The sequence below is a fragment of the Erigeron canadensis genome, chromosome 4 (genome assembly GCF_010389155.1).
Source record: "Erigeron canadensis isolate Cc75 chromosome 4, C_canadensis_v1, whole genome shotgun sequence".
In the NCBI taxonomy this organism is placed as follows: domain Eukaryota; kingdom Viridiplantae; phylum Streptophyta; class Magnoliopsida; order Asterales; family Asteraceae; genus Erigeron; species Erigeron canadensis.
In genome coordinates, this window is record NC_057764.1 from 41899959 (window position 1) to 41922935 (window position 22977).

At 34.3% G+C, this 22977-nt stretch overlaps 4 protein-coding genes across 4 annotated transcripts; 1 reads left to right on the forward strand and 3 right to left on the reverse strand.

Moving 5' to 3' along the window:
- Positions 1–351: 351 nt before the first annotated feature.
- On the reverse strand, positions 352–11348 carry LOC122595064 (isoleucine--tRNA ligase, cytoplasmic). The gene is made up of 27 exons (XM_043767354.1): positions 11220–11348; positions 9898–10495; positions 9514–9579; positions 8563–8706; positions 7900–8114; positions 7657–7822; positions 7434–7547; positions 7250–7347; positions 7008–7086; positions 6464–6622; positions 6124–6213; positions 5794–5927; positions 5206–5365; positions 4959–5042; positions 4601–4813; positions 4197–4322; positions 3952–4089; positions 3700–3867; positions 3404–3492; positions 3143–3284; positions 2992–3055; positions 2841–2908; positions 2437–2559; positions 1841–1906; positions 1514–1625; positions 735–826; positions 352–647 (listed from the first exon to the last, which is right to left on the reverse strand). Exons 2-27 carry the CDS (start codon positions 10429–10431, stop codon positions 543–545), a joined length of 3549 nt encoding a protein of 1182 aa, XP_043623289.1. The 5' UTR covers positions 10432–10495; positions 11220–11348; the 3' UTR covers positions 352–542.
- A 4046-nt stretch (positions 11349–15394) lies between these two features.
- On the forward strand, positions 15395–16729 carry LOC122597643 (probable aspartic proteinase GIP2). The gene has a single exon (XM_043770218.1). The coding sequence runs from the start codon at positions 15395–15397 to the stop codon at positions 16727–16729; it is 1335 nt and encodes a 444-aa protein (XP_043626153.1).
- A 1279-nt stretch (positions 16730–18008) lies between these two features.
- Positions 18009–18983, reverse strand: LOC122597644. Its single transcript, XM_043770219.1, has 2 exons — positions 18821–18983; positions 18009–18715 (listed from the first exon to the last, which is right to left on the reverse strand). Exons 1-2 carry the CDS (start codon positions 18981–18983, stop codon positions 18009–18011), a joined length of 870 nt encoding a protein of 289 aa, XP_043626154.1.
- An 814-nt stretch (positions 18984–19797) lies between these two features.
- On the reverse strand, positions 19798–21120 carry LOC122594854 (chitinase CLP-like). The gene has a single exon (XM_043767157.1). It carries the CDS (start codon positions 21118–21120, stop codon positions 19798–19800), a length of 1323 nt encoding a protein of 440 aa, XP_043623092.1.
- Between the last annotated feature and the right edge of the window lie 1857 nt (positions 21121–22977).

Consider the following 22977-nt stretch of genomic DNA (forward strand, 5'->3'; position numbering starts at 1 on the left):
ACTTGTATAATTTATTGGTAGTTTAAGTTGTTTGCGAAGTAAGTTATATTTTATTATTATTACAGCTATTTGGTATTACTTTAAAATGGATAGTAACAATTTTAGTTGCATTTTCTAATGATAACACAAGTCGACTAGTCACCGATTGAACCGTTATTCGGCGCCCTATCAATTTGAATACAGAAGTTGTTTTTAATACAGTTCTACTAAGCCAAAGTAAAACAACCCGTTGTACAGCTATGCCTACAGATCATTAAATGACTTGGAAACTTATTGAACTAAATTTGCAAGAACAAGATAATACTATAATTCCCCAACATTCACAAAACTGGATCAAAAAAAACAACACACTTGGACTAAGATTAGGTTTCTTCTTTTCTTTGAGTACTTACAAAAAACAAATTCAATCCTCTTGTCTTCTTTGATCTAAGACAATATAACTAACTGGAGATCTACTTAGAAACCTTGACATCGTATAGTAATGATTCTCTTTTTTTTTGATAATTGTCAAACTGATGACCAAAAATTCTATAAAGCAATTATCACATAGAATTGGTAACTGCAGCATAATCCCCAACAGTAAAGAATAGATGTTTACCCAATACCACATCGACGACAGGCAGATTTTCAATGCAACTCACTGTCAACTGCAAATTAAGAACCCTCACAAAGTTATTTAATCGCTTCTTGTTTTGAGACAAAAGCATAACAAAAGCTCACTCGGGGGAACTAACCTTCCCATTTCCCTGTTGGAATTCTGATTTTAAATTCCCATGGTCCCTGGACAGCAAATATACCTGCAATGCTTGGGCATAATTTGTATTCCCTGTCGAAAACATAAGTTCTTCAAAGTTATGTATAGAGTAATGAGGAGTGCGCTTACAAGGGGTAATTTCCACCCACTTATGAAATAAAACATGCCAATTCGGTTATTTACTTGCTAATTACTAATGGGTCAAATGGTTTGAAACCAGCAGTATTCAAATACAGGCGCATCAGCTTAAGATACTATAAAAATCAGGGAATAGATTGAAATCCAGAAAAAATCTCATTTTATCTAGAAGCTACTTTTAAGTATATGTTTTCTTAATTTAATCTTGATTGATTTTAATGCCATGTGACATGGCACATAGCCAACAGGGTAATTAACGCCAGCTTAATCTAAATAATTTTTGTATGTGTTAATAGGTATGATGCCGCGACGACATTTGTTAGTTGGGACCAACTATATACTCAAGAACGAATGCAAAAGTTCCAATATTGACAAAGACCTATTCATCAGCTTCGCAGGTTGATAGAGACTAGATAATACAATCTCTACATACAGGTTTTTTGGGGTTTCTGAGAGCTACTCAGTGGATAGGTTCACTGCTCTCTTATAAGAATATGAGATATTTATTAGCCTCTAATAAGTTAGTCCAGCCAAAAAATAAAATCCTCAAATATACTACAAAAATTATTAGCGACAATAAACCATTAACATTATTAATCCTGGAGTCTTATCAGTGCTGACCTGCATATAATTCAACGATTGCCTTCTCATTGAACATTAATGCTACTCTTGACAAAATTATCTTGAAATCACAGTCTGAAATGTTCTTGTAGGTCTCCTCTGCAATGATAACCTGAAAAAATCAGAGACATACTGGTATCAACTGTCAAGGATATACAAAGGTCTATAGACAATGAGACTGTGAGTTCCAAATATAGACTAAAAAAATATGGTTTGTATGTAAAAGAGAACACTAGTAGAATTAATATACTACAAAGAACAAAAGAAAACTCGTAGAAAATATAAACTAAGAGAACTGCATGGAGCTGGGTATTTAAAAAATCTTACAGCATGTGTTGGGATCATGCTGAAGTCAAGTAACGAAGAGCCTAGCACCTCTTTGATAAAAGTTTCCTGCAGAAAAGAAAAATGGCATTCTATTAATGGAAATGATAACCATAGCCCATGGCTATGCTTAAATTGATATTGCATAAAAGGTTGTACATAGGATCTCAATGTGTAAATATAGAGGCCGGTTGTATATAATGTGCATATCATTGATGCAAGTAATAATATGTTATGTATAGCCCCCGGCTATGTTTATCATTTCCCGTCCGATTTATCCATCTTAGGTGGGAAAATAGAGGGTCTCACTAGTCGGGCCATGTTGACACAAACAAAATCTTATCCACTTCTAAAATGTTACAAATAATTAGCAAACAAAATAGGTATAATAATATTAAGTTATTATATTTCTAATCTTATAAATAAAGTGATTTAAGAGGAGGTTTGAACAAAATATACAGTTTGGGTAGCAATTAGCTATTTTTAAATTTTATCTTACCTCTATTACCCACAAGAGATAAAACAGAACTCAAATCAAGTTGAACCATTCTCTAAATTTATACTATACAAAAGGTTTGCATGGCGGCATCAATATTTACCTGGGATTTTATCATTTTGGCAGAAACTGATGGGTCTTCATCCAATGATGTAAAGTATACCTCCACCAAGTCAGTGGGTTCAAGTCCAGACTTTTTCCTTAACTTCTGGACACGGTTAACAACCTATAGAGCAGTTTGATCAGAATATGTTTAAGCTGCTGCTTGAGAATCTCATATAGGCATGATAGGTAAAGATGTATGATTATCAACCAAATTTCTTGAGGTCAATTTCACTAATGGAAAAGAATCACTGCTTTATCAAATCATTACAAAAGCAAGTAAAACACTGAGTCAATAATTTTAAATTTAAACTTCGCGGAAGATAAAAGTTTCAAAAGGAAATAAAAAAATTGAAGTGTCGTAACTTCACAACCCAATAGAAATGTCGTTAGTATATTTAATACCTCGCGTGCAAAACCAGCTTCGATCAACGTATCATCAGGGCGCAAGTCCATTATAACCATGACATCACCTAACAACAGTAATAATGTTTATTACATCAAAATATGAACCATTATATAAACATAGATATCACAAAGGACCCATTTTTCTAACCTTCAGTATGTGCATCCATTTGCTCTACTGTCAAACCATCAGGACGTTTAAAGACAAGCTTAACCTAAAATGCCAACATAAAAACTGTGATGAATAGTTTCACTAGAAAGGAATTTCATTTAAATGATCAAGTTAACCTACTGCCACTTACGCTGATATCAGTGAGCTTTAAGCAGTGACCGGCAATAGTAACTTCCCCTGCTTCTTTAAATGCTAAAATCTCTTTTTGAGACATTGCCTTCACTGCATCTGCAACAACTCTCATTGATTTTCCCAGTCTTTTACCCAAAACACTAACATATTTATTGTCAAAATGGAAGAGATGTTATTTCCATAACTCACACACAATTATATTTCGAAAAATAAAAATGTAAAGAAATTAAAATAAGGAGAGGATATAAATATAAAGTACCTGAATTCAGGTTCAGCATGCAAGGAAGAATATACCAAAGGATTATTGCATGGGACAATAGATTTAACATTGAGCTCTTCTAACACATACTGTGATGCATATCAAACAAAATAGTAACAACAAAAAAAAAAAAAGGCAAAGACATTAAACATCATCCAGGAAACACGTGAATTAACCACAATAAATTTAGACAAGCAAATGAGCAATCTAATACACCCCAATATATATATATATATATCAAATAGATTCAAGAACCCATAATCATTTATACGACAGAAAAATAAACCAACACTTACCTCTTTCAGTTTCCCAGTAATATCATCAAGAAACTCAACATCCGAATGTACGACAATCATCTCCTTGAGTGGAGTTTTTAGAGGTTTATTGTTACGTTCACGTAGATTACGTGCATAATCGATGATTGTCATCATTCTATTAACACTTTGTTCAATCCGATTCCCGCCCTGAAAACACAAATTTAATCATAAAAAAAAAACTAACAAAACATTAAGAATGAGAAAGGAATGTGTCAGAATGACCATTAATACCTTCCCTTCAACTTCAGGAAAACTACAAAAATGGATACTTTCCTCTGATCCTTTCGATATTTTCCTCAAGTTTTTATAAAGAACCTCAGTAAAGAACGGTGTAAATGGAGCCATTGCTTTACAAGAAGTTACAAGCACCTGCAGTTCATTTTCAAAATTTTGAGTACTTAAGACATCCTTGTATAAGAATAACAATTATGTTCGCTGACTTGATAGCCATTTAGATATATCAACTGAAACCATACATGGTAGAGGGTTGAAAGTGCAGTCCTGCAGTCCTCTTCTCCAGTCCGGCCTTTCAATCTTTTTCGGTTAAATCTCACGTATATATTAGTTAAATTGTCAATGAACTTCAAAAGATAAGGAACCACCTGTAAAATGTACTTACAGATTAGTATCCATTTATAAGCATGAGTATCAATAAGGATGCAAAGAATCTGTTTATCGCACAAGGGTATTATGCATGTAAATGTATGCACAAGTATGTACTTACAAATTAGTTTTGGAAGCATAAGCATCAATAAAAATGCAAAGAATCTTTTACTTAAGGGAATTATGTATTATGTATACACACGTGTATATGGTATGCATATAACCGTATATTTATATATATAAAAAAAAAAAAAAGTTAACCCGCTAATAAACTTACTGTATAGAGTCGATAAGCATCCATTTCCTGTCTAACAAAATGAACCAGGCTCTGAGTGGCTGAGTTAATCCACTGATCAAGCACATTATCTGAGTTAAGAAGAGTGGCTCGGTCAAGAGGAACAAATGTCGCAAGACCCTCCACCTCAAGTCTTTTTGCATTTTGAACAAGAAATCTATACGCATTGTACCATGGCAAAAATACATCTTTGACCTGCATAGTTAATCAGATTTCAAATTACCAAAACATGAAGGGTGAAATTTTACAAGAGCTACTATAGTAAATGATCCCATAACTGCTTACACTTAATAATTATGATTGATATTAACAACTTGTATAGGCTAAAAAGATTACTTACAACACTATAGACTCCATCTTTTTTAAAACGTAAAGGTTCTGCACGCACAACTGGAGAATTTATGATGTATAATCGTAGCGCATCCTATGAACATATCCAAGACAATGTAGCCAGGTCAACAACTTAGATTAACACCAGGAACACAAGTTTAGTTCATACTTAAAAAAACAGAAATAACACGAGTACAATTCATGAATTCTGCCATAAAAGAATAACAATTACACGGCATTCGATTTGGAGCACTTACAGCACCATAATCATCAATAACTTCCATGGGAGAAGGATAGTTCTTTAATCTTTTACTCATCTTTTTACCATCCTCCGCCAAAACAAGGCCATTGCATATGAGATTCCTGAATGCAGGTTGGTCAAATAATGCTGTAGACAGGACCATGAGAGTGTAAAACCTGCACCATTCACAGGTAAACTTTAGAAAAAGCACCTTTCTTGGAAAGAGTTTAAAGATGACGGGCATAAAAAAGTTTTTAACAGCGGGGCATCATGTAAGTGTCAAAATGAGTTCAATTGACCGAAAACAGAGTATGTTAAAATTATAACCAAAAACAAATTAATGACTGATAGGGTATTGTGTATCAAAATGTGTTGGATTGACTGAAACCAGAGTATGCATTTAAAATTTTAAATACATGTTGGGAGACTTTCAACATGTTCATCCTATTTGATCCATTACCTTTTTGCTTAAGTTTTTACTTGAACTGGAAGAGAAAAATAAACATCACCACAATATACATGATCATAATATAAGTCCAAACAGTCACTTCTACTAACAACACTCACAGGTGCACGAAATGAAAGGAAAAGCAGAGAAACAAACCATCCACGAGTCTGATCTAACCCCTCAGCCACAAAATGTCCAGGAAAGTTCTTAGTGAAAAATTCTTCATTTTCAAAAGGGTAGTGGATATATGCATAAGGCATGGACCCACTCTCAAACCAGCAGTCAAATACCTGAAATTGTGCAGCAAACTGCCATTAATCAAGACTAAAACATGTACCATAATTAAGAATATACAATCTACCAAACCGCAACAAGAAAACAAGTTACAATCAGTTGTAACGACAAACATTTTACACAACAATAGCTACAGATTTGTCAACAGCTCCACAAAGCCAATAAAAAGAAGTAAAAATGTGATTTTCTTACATCCTCTACACGGTGAAGCACGCCGAATTCTGGACCACGTGGGCTAGGAATTGTGATGTGATCAATTTTGTGGCGATGCAAGTCAGTGACCTGTGGGAATGAGTAGTCAGCAAGTATTCAACAGCTCTAAACCAGTAACGAAAGAAGATTGTTATCACAAGACACCTATTCTTAATTGGATAATTTTATAAAAAACCTTTTTGTCAACTACTATAATCTACAGCATAATTCTAACTCGTGACTTGAGGTTCAACATAATAATCAAATATTGCCAAAATTGAATTAAGAGATTGGATTGCCAACAACTTTAAGATCACGTGAGAAAAGACAATCAGCAAACCTTCACTCCAGAACGCCTTTCAAGTTCTTCAACAGAGCCAATCACTTCAACATCCACGCCATCCTTACTAATCCATATGGGAAGAGGAGTACCCCAAAACCTACTTCGACTAATAGCCCAATCTCTTGCATTTTCCAGCCAATTGTGAAAGCGTTTTTCCTGTATCATACAAAAGAAGGGACAGATTACTAGTGATTAGTCGATAGATTTGACAGCTAAGTAAAAATGCTCAACTGATTAATCTTACTATATATCAATAGCCGATTTCATAATACAGCATTAAGAATCGAGTAAAATCCTTCCAAATTTATATTCTCTCAAGTTGCCTAAGTGGTGAGACCAACAAACAGTGGGCCCCTTATTTTAGGGGGTGGTGGACCATTCATCCCTTCACTTATTGCTAGGTTCTACATGACCAACTCAAGGAATTTAACTTAAGAAGATCCCAATAGAGGCAAACAAGACAAGATAAAAAAAAACTTCCAACAGCATAGTTGAATGACAACTAACCAAAAGTACAAAACTCAAGATAAATCTCCTATACCTTTACAAAAGTGGGAACCCATTTTGTTTCCTCGGTGTTCTGTAGCAATTTATCTTTCAACTTCTCTACTGCAACAAACCTTGGACATAAAACAAGAATTTAACAATTACAATTTAACTCTAACCAATAATCAAAAAACTAAAAAGTGAAATAATAGATGTATCATGTATGCGAATTATAATGTAACAAATAAGTTCTAAAACAAGAAATAATGATTGATAAAAATATTTCATGGCATGTACCAGCTGGGAACTGCTCTGTAGATGAGAGGTGTATCAGATCTCCAGCAAAAGGGATATGAATGTGTAAAGCTTCCAGTTTTCACCAGCCTGCCTTTTTCCTGAGCCATTCAGAAAAATAAGTGAACAATAATTAATAATCATCTTGCAACAATACTTGTCCTATGTAAATCTGAACAACTCTTGCCTTCACTGCTTGAATAATATCTTTATCAGCCTCTTTAACATAACGACCACTGAAATCAGTAATTCTCTGTGTAAAGTTCCCATCGTCATCAACTGGCATAACCAGATTTTCTCCCTGGAAAAGAATATAAATATTTAAGTTATATATACATCAACAAACTAAAAAACACTTTAATACATATCCAATTTACATGTTTGGCATGTATTTAATGTATTTTTCACACCTTCTTGATTATGTTGTTATTGATACAAACGCGATAATCATCTTCACCAAATGCTGGAGCACAATGCACAATCCCAGTTCCACTATCAGAAGTTACATAATCATCTGCGACAACTCTGAATGCCGTTTCTGTGAAATCCTTAAAGTAATCGAATAATGGGACATACCTGAAGTAATTGAAAAGATTTAGAAAATAGGAAACTCTCGATTAAACAGAACTTCAGTAGAAGTAACAAACACTCACTTTTTACCCACAAGTGAAGATCCTGGAAACTTATCCAACACTTCATAAGCAACCACTGAAGTTTTTACTTTTCCACCAGTAGATCCCTTGGGTTTAAGAATTGAATTGTCATCCACAGCTCCATTAGGTGTTCCTTTTTTTGGCTTTTCTACTGGAAGCTCTGATAAACGAGATTCAGCAACTACATATATTTTCCCATTGGACTTGCTCTTCACCTGATTTTACTTAAACTTATCATTAAATGCAATCAATCAAACAGAGTAAAATTTTTTTCACTAGACCTGGCAAAATGAAAGGGTTGACGGGTTAGGTAATATTTCAAACAAGCCATTTCGCCTGGAGAGGTTTAACTTTACTCATAAGCAGTATTTGATTAATTTAAAACTCTCGTAAGCAACTCATGCATTCATTATGATCACAAAAACATATTATTATAACATTACAAAATACATCTTTGAATAAAAACTCTAGAAGATTTAAGCTCTAAATCTGATCTTAGCAACTTTCAACCCGTTTGACCCATTTGCATGTTTCGTAAATTCTTTTACTTGGCCCTTTTGACACAGAAAGCAACCCCCGAATAGACAAATTTATAAGTAGCACTGTAGAAGGAATAAAATTGCAACCACCATTGGCTTTAACTAAAGTATATTCACAACTCACCTTCACATATACCAAACTGGAGTTGACACAAAGTGCAAGATTACTTGGGAGAGTCCATGGAGTTGTAGTCCATGCAACAAATGCGGCACCATCTTGATCATTAATGATTGGGAAACTAACCATAATTTCAGGATCAGGCACTTCCTGCTCAACACATACAAGAAGATGCAAGACGTCAATAATAGAGAAAAAATTCAGCCAAATAAAGCAGCATGAACATCAAGCAAATAGTAGTTAATATACGCATCAACCTTAACAACCATATCAACTGACTCAACTAATATACGCATCAACCTTAACAACCATATCAACTGACTTGACACGATTAACCACTTACGTTTTATAATATTAGCAGCATAAGCATAAGCTATGGAAATTTGATAACCTAACGATCGGTGAAAACTTTCAGCATATTGCACATCAACTTAGCTACCTTTGTGCATAAACTTAATTATTAACATAACCCTACAAGCAGAGCCGCACAGAGGCAAAATACATGTGAAAAAACGACATGCATATTTTAGGTGAAAGACTTATCTAATGTTTACAAGTTGTTTTTTTGTAGTTACTACCAACAAACTGGGAGAAAACTCATTTTAACTCAATTGCAATAATGGTCCTTATCAGTGATATCTTAGCTCTTGGGTCACACATTCCTATTACTGGAAATAACTAACATACAACTATGCCTATATTATTAAATTAGACATATATGTGTGTTCATTAATGTTAATATTAGTAATTCGAGATGATCGATAAGGTTCATGATCCTTAAGTGAGATCCAAACACACCGGAATAAACTTCAGTTGAAAAGTGAAATAACTAACTCCAACAAACAAAACATATTAACTAAAGGAAAAGACACTAATAAGTAATAACTAATAAAAGATGAGCAAAAATAGATATGGAGGTTAAAGCAAAATAAAGAACATCAAATTTTCATATCTAACCTTGTAATTTGAATTAGCTTCAAAATTAGACAGTGGAGTCTTGCAGCCAGTACTGTATGGCATCACCTATTAAATGAAATACAACACCAGAAAAAGATATTAAACATATGAGCATATGTATAATCAAAAGACAAACAAAATCTACATTTACATCTTAGACTTCTGGTTTCTCTTTTGGTAATAGTTCAATTCATAAACAAGTACTTTTTACCATTCCATAGTAAAAAACCCAAAAAAAAAAAAAAGAGAGAATAAAACGGTATTTTTCTGAAAGCGCAAGCCAATGTTATTTGATCAGCACTAATTACTTGAAACATCAGAATTAGCTCTTAACATGATGAAAAGAGGCATAACAATTATTACAAAACAATTAGATAAACTAACCTTAAAACCTCTATAAACTAGATTCTTCTTAAATAACTCTGAAAACACCCACCATACACTCTCCATGAAACTCAAATCCATCGTTTTATAATCATTCTTAAAATCAATCCATCTGCCGGTCCTCGTAATCACCTTCTCCCACTCACCAACATACCTAGTAACAATACTCCTACATTCCTCATTATACTTATCAATTCCCATCTTCATCACATCCTCTCTGCTCTTAATCCCGAGCTTCAAGTCAATCTCATGCTCCACCGGCAGCCCATGGCAATCCCAACCGAACCGCCGTGTAACATGGTGCCCCGTCATGGTCTGGTACCGTGTGACAATATCCTTGATTGTTCCAGCTAAGATATGACCATAGTGAGGAAGTCCAGTGGCAAATGGAGGCCCATCGTAAAAAATGTATTCGGGTAAATCTTTGGTTTTTTCAAGTTGGGTCTCAAACGCTTTGACTTCTGTCCACCATTGTAAGACCTTCTCTTCTTGTTTGGGGAATGAGAAATCTTTCCCTTCACATACATCATCCATCACTTGCAATCAAAACCCTAATTCTAACAAGTGTCGGTATTTTTCAATTGCAGAAGTCTAAAATCTGAAACCAAAAAAACCATGTCTGAATATTAGAACTAATTGAAAGACAAGCTAATGAAAATCTCTGAAAATATCTGTACATTGTAACCCTCGGATAGTTAACATACTCAATTTCATACGTATAACTGAATAATGGAATATTCGTTCACAATGAAAATGTAAAACGATAAGAGATCAGACTTGTCAACTGATACACACTACTAAACAACATTCGATCACATAGTTCTGCCAATCGTATTCTTTCTTTTTTTTTTTTTTTTTGAAAGGTGAATTTCGCTGTGTCACGATTCGACAGCAAGAGGTCTAGCATACGTTGTCTTAACCGGATCCGCGCTAGATAGCTCCCTCAAAGTAGAAATGCCTATTTCAAATAAATATATATATATATATCCAACTCTATACTGTAATGCTTATATGTATTTATATATTTATATATATAATATATATAAATTTGTAACAAACATAAATAAATCAGCATCTCCATTAAAACAATATATACTTATTTTACCTAGAATAAAATTATTACAGCTAAATCATAATTAAAAAAAACAAACAAATCCTCAACAAATTTTGTTATAATTTGCATAATCATATAAATGTTAAAGTTTGTAAAAATAAACCCTAGTATAGAGACCGGTAAGACACATAGATATATAGATGTATAATTTGTATCTATAGTAGGGAAGACTAATAGCAGTAAACTAAAAGGAAAATGGAGCAGATACCTGAATCCGTAACCAGCGGCGAGGGATGACGGCGGTCGGGCGGAGTGTAAGAGATTTTATTTATTTAGGTGTAATTTGAGTGGAAGCAGAATATGAAACAGAGCGGCGATAGGGTTTTTGTTAATGTTAATTAATGAAAGAATAATAAGAGAAAAGGTTTTGGTTTAATATACTTGCAGGCCAAGGTCAAAATAGGAATAGTAAGATACTTGAAGGCCACTTAACTGTATATTATGGAACGAGCATGGTACCCGCGCAATGCGGCGGTGTGGTGTGGAAGACGGTCCGGTGGTGGCGGTGAGAGTACTTTTTTAGAGATGAAAATAGTTTAAGGGCATAGTTGGTATATCACATGAGAAGGTGCCTAGCAAGGAAGATTATTTAAGGGTATTTTTGTCTTATCAGGTTCTTAATTAAGTAAAGGGGAAGAACCCAGTTTCCTTTATACGATATTATAGATGGGATTACTCAAGTTTCCCCAACTTGAATAATTAGGTTGGGAGGATCTTAAGGGAATCCTCCTCCGTATATTAGGGTGGGGGAGGGCTTTTTACTCCTCCCCGATTTTTCTTCTCCTCCCCTTTCTTTCACATTTGCTAGGAGCACCTCGCCACCCCTCCCCTCTCCTCCTCACCCTTTTCTATTTAATTTAATTTCTATTTATTTTATTTCAAATAATAATAATAATAACCTAAAGTATAGAAAACAAAAAAAAAACACTTGTGTACCATTTTAGCAGTTAGCTAAAAGTTCCAGGGTTGAAATTGAAAATATATATTTTTTTTGTCTTTGACTTTGTCTTCTCCAAAAAAAAACCTGCAACATATACATATAGCATATACATATAAATATATCTCTGTTTTCAGTAAATTAAAAAAAAAGGGAAAGAACCCAACGGTTATCAAAAGCATGTAACGGTCATTTGTATAGGCAAGAGAACTGGCACCGTGGTGCCCAAACTCCTCCCCTCCCCACTGGTACCGAGGGGTCGGGCCGGTGTGTCATCCGGTACCGGCCGGTATCGGTTCCCTCCCCAATCGACTCTGTCCACCCTTATAGAGGATCCTGTGTAAACTATAAGGTCGGGAAAGGAATAGTGAGATACTTGGAGGCCAATTAAATGGTTAACTTATGGTAGCTTTTTTTTTTTCTTTAAAATGATATATATTTATTTAAACTTTTAAAATTTATTAACATATATAATGTCTTCATTTTCTTTTACTTTCTTGTCTCTTTCATGTGTCTTAATCCTATTAGGAAGATTATTATAAGATTTATCAATTTCTTTTTTTTAAGGGTAGACATTTGTATTATAAACAAATCGTGAGTGTCGAACAGTTCAAACATATATATATATATCTATATATATATTTACAATAAATAATTTTATGTAATAAATTCACGCTGCTAATGAATTGTTGGAAAGTTATATTTATTTGATATATATCAATGTCATGTATACATATATCTGACATATCACCTTTAAAGATATACATTTAGTTTTACTTCATAAAATTTAGTTAGCATTAATTGTACATGCGTAAAAGTTGGATACCTAAAATTCATAAATAAATAAAGGTTTTTTTTTTTTTTTTGCTAAATGCCCTCTAGTTAGAGTTTTTCGAATGATATCAATCTAATTTTTTTCAGGTCAATTGTAGCTAATAAAATTAAATGATATGGATAATAAACTTAATTATAATTACAACAAACTCAAATTATAACGAAATGGCCTAAAGCAATAAATAATAATGATATTTATAAGGATATTTTACACATTTAGTAGCTTATCAAACTCGGATGATCCTCGGATATATTAAAGATATATAAGTGTGTATATATATATATATATACATAACAATAAAGATAAGGGGAACAAAATTAACAAAATCATAAAATATTCATGAAACCATGTAATATGAATTAATCGAATCAATTTTGTCATCTTAGTAGAAAAATATATAGTTTAAGATTATGCATAAAGATATTTATTAAATAATATGGAAAGAGTTTAAATGATATAATAAATTAAGTAATGTAGTTTAATTAATTATTTAGATGACAAATGCATATTTTTTTAATAAAACTTTAGAGTTGTCATGTAAGATATTTTGATAAAATGATAATATAATCACAATGTTACTTTATTTAATATAGAGATATCAATCTATGTATTGTATGTTTTTAAACTATGGAAAAAAATCAAGTGTTTTGATAATTTTCCATAATGTTTTTCCTCAATTTCTTACCATATGGAAATAAAATTTGCATTTCTTGCCTTTCATATGTTCCCAAATACTAGACAAACATTATATATCGATTTTTCTTCATTCTGTTATGTTTATCAACATTCAAAAGATCCAATAGAGGAAAAGCAAAACCGTCCATCAAAGCCATCGTTATCAAAAATGCCACCACGGATCCAACTCATTAGAGGCAGGGGAGTCCAACCCCAACGACTTGTAACCAAACAATAAAATTTTGATATATTTTATATTTGAATTTTGTCAATATAGGAAAAAGAACACAACCCCAAAAATAATAAGATACCCTAGCGATGAAAAACTCCTTTTAGCCACACTAACACGAAAAATATGGATCCGGCAATGCATAACTTTAGCAACATTTCATGGGTTTGAATCTCCAAACTTTTTTTTTTTTTTTGAAAGGCAGAAATGTATATATATATATATATATATGAGAAAAGTGAGTATGAGGCTGTTATGCACCCAATTTGAGTGAAAAACCCCTCACATACTAATATTTTAATATTTTAAATAAATACATGCCTCCCATGATTTTTACCTTTTAAAAAAAGGTATGTGAGGGGTTTTTTACCCAATTTAGATGCCTAACAGCCTCATATTCCCTTCCCCATATATATATATATATAAACTACTAGCAAAATCACTAGTAGTCCAAGGATACAAATTTACAATACATGTACAAATTTAGACACCCAAAAAGTCCAAAGCAGAACTACGAGAACACCAAAAGAGATGAAAAAAAACCCTGGAAGACGGTCTAGGAAAAATCCCCGAGACCAGGGACCGAGCCAACAGTCTTCACCCTAACTCGTTTTTGATGGTATTCCGAATTGATCCGAACCAAAAAGAAACACCATAGCACCCCAACAAAACCCATATTATATGTACATTACAAATGAAACAAAAGTTATTTTATCAAATAAATCTGCATAAGACCATAAACTTCATCTCTCATTAGATTTCACAAACTCAATTCAGACCGTTACTTACATGTTATATCTTGTAGTAACAATGCATTGCAATCTTGCTCCTTAGCTCCTACTAACAATGCATGGTAGCACACGCTTATTAACATTTGCCTCGATGTGGGTAATGCAAAATGCATACGACTCTCCATGAGTATCAATATCAATTGTAGATTGTAGCACGCGTTTATTTACATTTGCCCCGATGTGACGATGACCAAAAAATGAAACTCACTTCCTTGGTTCCTTATCAAATTACAGGTAAGAAGCGAATCTATAAAATAAATTCGACATTGACCAAACGTGAAATATTTTGATTGTACAATTCAACAATGATTTTTTACTTCTCGTATATTTGTAACAAATCGTATGAATATCACTATATCTTTGCCTTGAATGAACGCAACTCTTTAATATAAATACTTTTATGTGTCATGTTAATGTTATAATTTGACCTTTTAAGTTTTTTTTTTTTTGGTTCTAATACTTTTTTTTTATTATTATATTATAGTTGATAAAGTTTGTATCAATAAAAATACTCTTAAAACTTGATCTATTTATATATTTCTATAAACATAAAACAAAAATTTACCGTCAAATCTGAAAGAAAAATATTTAGGAAGTGAAGCTAGTACAACTAAAATTAAAATTAATAATCAATAACTTTTGTCTCGAACCTTGTGTTCATACTTCATAGCATGTTCGATGCGTTACTCCTGGATGCTACTTGTAGTTGATAGTCAATCCTTAAATGTTGACTTTTTATTTAAGACTTAAATAAGCATTAACTTTTATCGTTTCTTGCCTCGATTTTCAATATTATATCACATCACCAAGTCCAGATTCGAATAAGTTTAGAAAAGAGGAAGACCCAACGAAAGACAGTTGCAATGCCTATATAAATCTGCTCGATCCCTTTCATAAAACATCAGTCGAAACTAAAATGCATTCGCGTATATCACTATTTATTTTCTTTCTAGCTTTCATCTCTCAAAAATACGAGTGTGCTGCACAATATGTACCACCGTACACTACCATGGTTAGTCCAGTAAAGAAACATATCGATGTTGCCACGCCTCTCTATAGCGTTCAACTCGATACATTTTGGGAAGTTAAACTATTCACGCACGCAAACTTTCTTGTAGACATCGACGCTCCTTTCATATGGCACGACTGCATCCAGAAATGGAACACACGTCCATTAAGTTGCCTCTGGCCCGGGTGGTGTATTTCACCAGTTTCTTGTGAAGATACTCAATGCTCCGAGGTGAGAGCTTCTTACTCTTACAAAAATCCTTCTTGTCCTAAAGAAACCAACAGCTCCACGTTACCTGGTTCTAGAAATTGTTCATGCCCTGTTAATGTCATGAACCCGTTTACCAAATCGTGTAGCCAAGCTCTACTAAACTACGACTCTTTGATAGTTACCACAACGAATGGTAGAAATCCATTTAATGCCTTCCCTATTCATCCCCTTAATGCGGCGTGTGCTCCTGTCTCATCGTTTAAATTCTTCCCAAAAAATGTTGTTGGTGTCATGGCACTTTCCACGTCTCCTTACGCATTTCAAACATATTTTTATGAAGCGGCTAAGAGAATAGTAGCTTTATGTTTGCCTAGCAACTCATCGAGTCCTGGGGCTCTATTCTACGGAAGTGGTCCTTATTACTTTTCTCCCTATACAAACGTAGACATAAGGAGTTATCTTTCTTATACGCCGTTACAAAAGCATCCAAATTCTTTTGGATATTTTATTGGTGTCCATACTATTGTGATTAAACAGAGATCTATTGAGGTTCCAAAGAATACAACCACCAAACTTAGTACAATCGAGCCTTACACGACACTTAGAACTGACATTTATAATCAAGTGGTTCGAAGATTTTTAAAGGTTACAAAGCATACCCCTTTAGCAAAGGCAATCTCACCATTTAGCCTTTGTTACAGGACCTTGATCAATGGTACCCGAGTCGGTTTAAGGGTTCCTGACATCAGCTTTACGCTCCAAGGTGGGAACAAGTGGAACATATCCACGCCAAATTCCATCAAACAAATAACAAAAAAGGTGGCGTGCCTGGCATTTATTGATGGTGGCGCGAAAACTGAACATCCAATCGTGATTGGAACGTTTCAGCTTGAAGATAACTTTCTGGTGTTTGATTTAGAGAAATCGACTTTTGGGTTTAGTTCTTCATTGTTAAGGAAGCAGACTACTTGTTCAAACTTCAACTTTACGATCTTGAGTAATAGAAACTATATGGAACAATATGGATATTAAAGTGGATTCATATCCTGATATCCATCAAAAGTTTGCTTATGCTTTGCTAATTGAATTGTAACAACTTCTTGCTCAATAATGACTTATCCATATTTGTTCAATCTTTTATTTAAGTTGTTTTGAATCTGATTAATGTATAAAACTTTAACCAAATGTCAATAATCAATAATAATTAACAAATCTATGCAGCTCACCTAAGTACACATGTGTCGAGATTTGTTAATTATATATGAAATATGAATTGTTGGATAAATTATTTGAGCTTATTTTTGATTGAGATTTGGTTAAGTGTTTTGCATTAATCAAATTCACAAACAACTTATACATTGAATCAGGTTAAAGGGTAATTATCTATATTTATATTTATATCTATATCTATACTATATCAGCGAAGAGGTATGATGGTTCGTATGTGTTTATTGGAAAACTATATATATGTATAAAACAACAATTGTAAATAAGAAAAACGTTTAGTGTGTGTTTAGTAATGTTGTTCATGAGATAGAGATGAGGGACCAACCCAACACGCATGTACCGTTCTAGTTTCTTAGATTCACATATATGCAAATAATTGATAAGTTATCCCTCCATCTCACTAAATTTGTCTACTTTAAAATTTTCAAAGTCAAACTTTACCAACTTTGACCATAAATATTTTTACATGTATTGTATAATAGTTGATAAAAGTTATACCAATGAAACACACTTTTTAAACACAATCAACTCATATAACTTTCATCAAATTTTATATAATATTAACAAAAATATTTATGGTCAAAATTCGTAAAGTTTGACTTTAAAAATTTAAAAATAGACAAGTTTAGTGGGATGGAGAGAATACCATTCAATTCAATTCGCATTATATGGATTTATGATTCAATTCGCATTATATGGATTTATGATTGACAAGTTTTGGGCAAGATGCCACTTAGAGGCTCCCCAATGGAGGCCACAAATCCACCTCAGACTAGTCCCTGTCAGCGCCACATCAGCAAAAAACACTCCAAGGATTAATCCCCCCAAAATGAACCCAATGGACTCATCCACCTAATACTAGTCTTGGACCCACCAATTATTTAATTCTACCAATTTATCCAAACTTTACACTTTTAACCCTCTAAAATTATAACAAACTAAAACACACACAAATAAAAAACACTTCATTAAATATAAAAACATTACACAATCTATTAAAAAAAACACACTACAAATACTTCAAATAAAGAAAACACACATTAAAATAAAAACATTAACAATACTTTATTATAAAAAACACACATTAAGCCGGGAGGCGCCATACATGCTCCGTAAGATCATGGCGAAGAGCATGATGCACAGTGCGATCTCGAAGCCCCTTACCGGTACGTTGGTGAAGTGCAATCCTTTCCTGGAACGTACGCTCCGGTAAGACGATTGGGTCAATGTCGTCTCCTTCCTCGAGTGAGCTTATGGCGTACCCCGCGTCTTCAACCTTCATGTTATGCAATATAACACATGCGTACATTGTTCGAGTGATCCGATTCACGCTTTTTGATCTTGCTGGTTGGGTTAGAATGTGCCATGAGTTTTGACGCCCTCCAAAGGCACGCTCGACATCCTTCCAGGCACTTTCTTGAAACTTTTTAAATTTCTTTCGCTTCTCATCTTGAGGGCATGAATACGCCTTTACAAAAGTCGACCATTCGGGATAAATGCCGTCCGCAAGATAGTAACCCTTTTTGTAGTGGGTGCCATTAACAGTGAACAAGCTATCAGGTGCATGATCTTCAATGATTTCCCTAAATAAAGGCGGCTGGTTCAGAACATTTATATCATTGTTCGAACTAGTTGTGTCGAAAAAAGCATGCCAGATCCAGCTATCGTATGAAGCTACTGCTTCAAGCATGATGGTTGGATGACCGTGATCACCACGCGTAAACTGACCTTGCCATGCCTTGGGGCGGTTCTTCCAAGGCCAGTGCATGCAATCAATGCTTCCAAGCATGCCTGGAAGGCCATGAAGCTCTTCATGTCGAGCGTACAAGCGTTATATGTCCTCCGGTGTTGGTCTACGCAAGTATTCATCCCTGTAAAGTTCAAACACACACTTACAATAATTGTCTAGATAACACCTTGCTGTTTCTTCACCCATCTGTAGATACTCGTCAAGCGAGTCGGGATTGTAGCCATACGCCAATTGACGTATGGCGCATACAAACTTTTGGATGGTGCTGAAACCAGGCTTTCCTCGGGCATCAAGCTGCTTGTCTTGCATTTTTTAAAAATGCAAAGGCACAACACCTGGATTGCGAGATGGATATGATATTATGTCGTTGACAATGCGCATGAACATAGGTTTAGACATACGAAATCGTCGCCTAAAGCTCTTCAACGAATACTTTGGGTTTTCGTTAAAGTAAGCTGCCATTAGGCGCTCGTTAGCACCATATCGATCTCTTTCAACGACGCTACGGGGTATGTATGGTCTTGATGATTCACCTTGTTCAAGCAAATCAACACTTTCGGCCATCATACCAAAAAGCTCTTCATCATCGTCTCCAGTAGGAAACAAATCAAGTCTCATGTACGTTGATAAACTTGAATGAAACTGGTTGTTCATGATGATTTATGTATACAAAAGTGTGTTTTGGTATAATATAGCTGAATATATGCAAGAGTGGTGTGAAATGGTGGTTCAGATGAAGTGTATATATAGCCATTTTGAAAAACTAGCCGTTAAGGACTAAAGTTGTAACTTTTTTGAACCTGTTTTGAACCATATAACCGTTTAGGGGCTAAAGTTGCCAAAAGATGAAACTTATGTTTGTCTTCTTCCTTTGAATTTATAGCCGTTAACATTCAAAAAAAAAAAAAAAAAAAAATTAGAGGCGAGACTAGTCCCTGGAGGGACGAACGTGCCGGACGAACGACCCGAACGAGTCCCACCCAACGGTGTGGACTCGTCCCTGTGAGCCGGACGAGCGCGAGAACGAACCATTGGGGACCTTCTTATTGTACAAATACCATACATATTTAGAAAGCCAACTGTAAATATAATACAAGACAACTTTTGCCTCTTCCATATAGCTTCAAGGACCGTGGGTAAGGGTAAAGTTGAAGTTTGCACAAGAGGTCTGCTTATGCAACAACGAAGAACTGAACCCAAAAGTCGAATTCTCTAAATCAAACACCAGAAAGTTATCTTCAAACTGAAATGTCCCAATCACGATAGCAGGTTCATTTGTTGCACCACCATCAACAAAGGCAAGGCACGCCACATCATTTGTTACTTGTTTGATGGAGTTCTCCCTAGACATAGTCCACTTCTTCCCACCCTGGAGATTGAAATCGATCTCCGGAACTTTTGAACTGGCTTTGGTAACGTTGGTGGAAGTAATGCTAAAACAAAGGCCAAATGGGGCTACTGGTTTTGCAGGACGGATTTGTTTTGTAACCATCGAAAACCTCCTAACGACGCTATTATAAATGTCAGTTCTAAGAATGGTGTAAGGGTCAATTGTACTAAGTTTGGTAGCTGCGTTTGCAGGAATGTTGATAGATCTCTTTTTAATAACAATGGCATTGACACCAATATAATATCCAAAAGAATCTGGATGCTTCAGTAAAGGAGTATAGGAAAGATAACTCCTTAGGTCAACATTTGACTGGGGAAGAAGATAATAAGGACCGGTTCCATAGAACAGAACCCCGTGAGCAGAGGAGGTACTAGGCAAACATATAGAAAATGACTTTTTAAGCGGTTGATATAAGTATTCCGGTAAGGCATACTGTGAGGTAGAAAACGCCATGACACCTGTAACATTTGCTGGAAATGATTTTAACGACGAGGGAGGGACACATGCAGCATTAGGGTACCCACCAAAGAAACCATCAAATGGAATTCTACCATCACTTGTATTGAAAAAGTAAGCGTCATAGTTGAGGAGAGCCTGGTCACATGCCCCTGTAACGGGGTTAACTACATTGACGGGGCAAGTACAGAATCCCCAACCTGGTAATGTCGAACTGTTGGTTGGTTGAGGGCAAAAAGGATTTTCATAGGCATAAGAAGTCCGTACATCCGTACACTGATATTCCTCACAAGAAACAGGAGAGGTGCAAAGGGTGTCGGCAGGGCAACTGTCTGGACGGTACATGTTCCATTCCAGGATGCATTCATGCCATATGAAAGGAGCATCGATGTCTATAAGAAAGTTTGAGTGTAGGAATTGCATGTTTACGTATGAAGTCATGATCTGAACACTATACAGATGCTTAGCAGCATCTGTATGTTTGTTAACTGGAACAACCATGGAAGTGTAAGGTGGCACATATGCAGCCATAGCTTCATTTGCATGAATCACGATGAAGGCTACAACGACCACAAGTAGATTAATTAAAAGCGAAAACATTATAAAAGTTTTTATGTTTTGAACTGTGATTTAATTTGGGCACTATATCAACTACAAGCAGATCGATGTATATATATAGACATGTCAATGGTTTTTGTCCTGTTCCTTTTCTTTCTTTGGCCAATTGACTTTCGTTACTGTTTTTGTACTTTTGCGTCTTATGTTAGAAACAAAAATAATACTCCGCACTAATAAGTTATGGTATTTATCATAGTTCTGGCATCTATGTTTAAGAAAGAGAACATTCATTTGAAAGGAAAGTACATAAGGTTTTGTCAATAATTATGCATAAAATAATTATACTTTTATTATAAAATGTAGGGGTGTGGTTAATATTCTCCTAAATAAAGTTTACTTGATATTAATCTACCCATTTTCTAAACCATATTTGCTTATTTTAAAATCTGTTTGGCATTTGATACCTATAGTTTTTTCACCTCTAAAGTACATAGGGTTCAATGTGTCATGCATAGTAACATTATCGCTTTCAAACATACTGGGTTGGATATATAAAAATAATTAGGTGTACAACTTGTTGTCCATTTACTTTTTATGTTTATGAAAAATGTTATCTGATTTAGAATAACGGGTAGATACAAAGTAGATTTTATTTAGGCATGTGCTCCAAGTAGTTGCCTTTAAACTGCAAGGGTATATCCAAAGGAAGAATCATCCATACGTTAAATTGCATAAGGTTTAATATTCAAACATGCCTGTTTTCATAAAAAGTCATCGGCCCGTGAACCGAGGCACAGGTTTGCTAGGTTTGGGACAAGGCCATATGGTCCGTTGAATACATGAACGATGAAGGCATTGAGGTCAATCCCACCAGGGTATTAGCGGCGACGTCGCCGCTAATAGTAGGACCCCCGACAAACTGAAACACTGTCTGACAGACCATGTCAGTCGAATGCAACGTCATCACTATTAGCGGCGACGTCGCCGCAAATAGTGGTGACGTGGCATTCGGCTGACATCCCGGGAATGGTTATTGAATGGATCAACACTGGACACGGGATTTACGATAGTGATAGAGTAGTATGTCGTTTAAAAAAAATTATTATTACAAAGTAATAAAAGTTAAATTCACCTCACATAAATTAAGTACATCAAAAATTTTTGAAATATTTGTCTCTTTCGAAAGTCATGTTAATCTAATATATTATATAAAAATAACCTAAATGAAAAAATACCGTAGTAAAAAAAATGTAATAAATGATTGGGATTTGGAGAATTTTGCCTAACTTAGTTTTTCAATATTATTTTTGTCATTGAAACTTGAAAGATTTACATATTATCATACATTTATGATATATTATAATAATTAAGAAGGGTATATTTGTAATTTACAAGTTACACTTTTTTGCTTTCCACTACTAATTTACACTTTTCAACATTAATATTTATTTAAAACGTATATATTTATTTTATTTATGGTATATTATATAATTAAGAAGGGTATATTTGATAAAGATGAAAGAATTAAATTTAATCTAGTGGTTATACATATAAATCTACTAAAATGTTAATATAAGTAATAATATTGTCTAATATTTATTTTTCCGCGTAATACGTGAGGAATACATATAAATCTCAAAAATGTTAATATGTGACAAATCAATATTTTGACAAACATAAATAAGAGATGTTATAATGACAAGGTATCAATCTTAACTAACTTCGGTTGAAACGGTTGAATTTGTTGCTAAATATTCTGGCAAGACACCGGATTAAGAGAAAATTACGTCAAATAACTTAGGTGAATTTGCTACATAGTCTAAGTAAAAAATTGTTACAACGTGTGCTAATCCAAATAAACAAAACAAATATAATATAAAATAGGTCATCGTTTGTTGC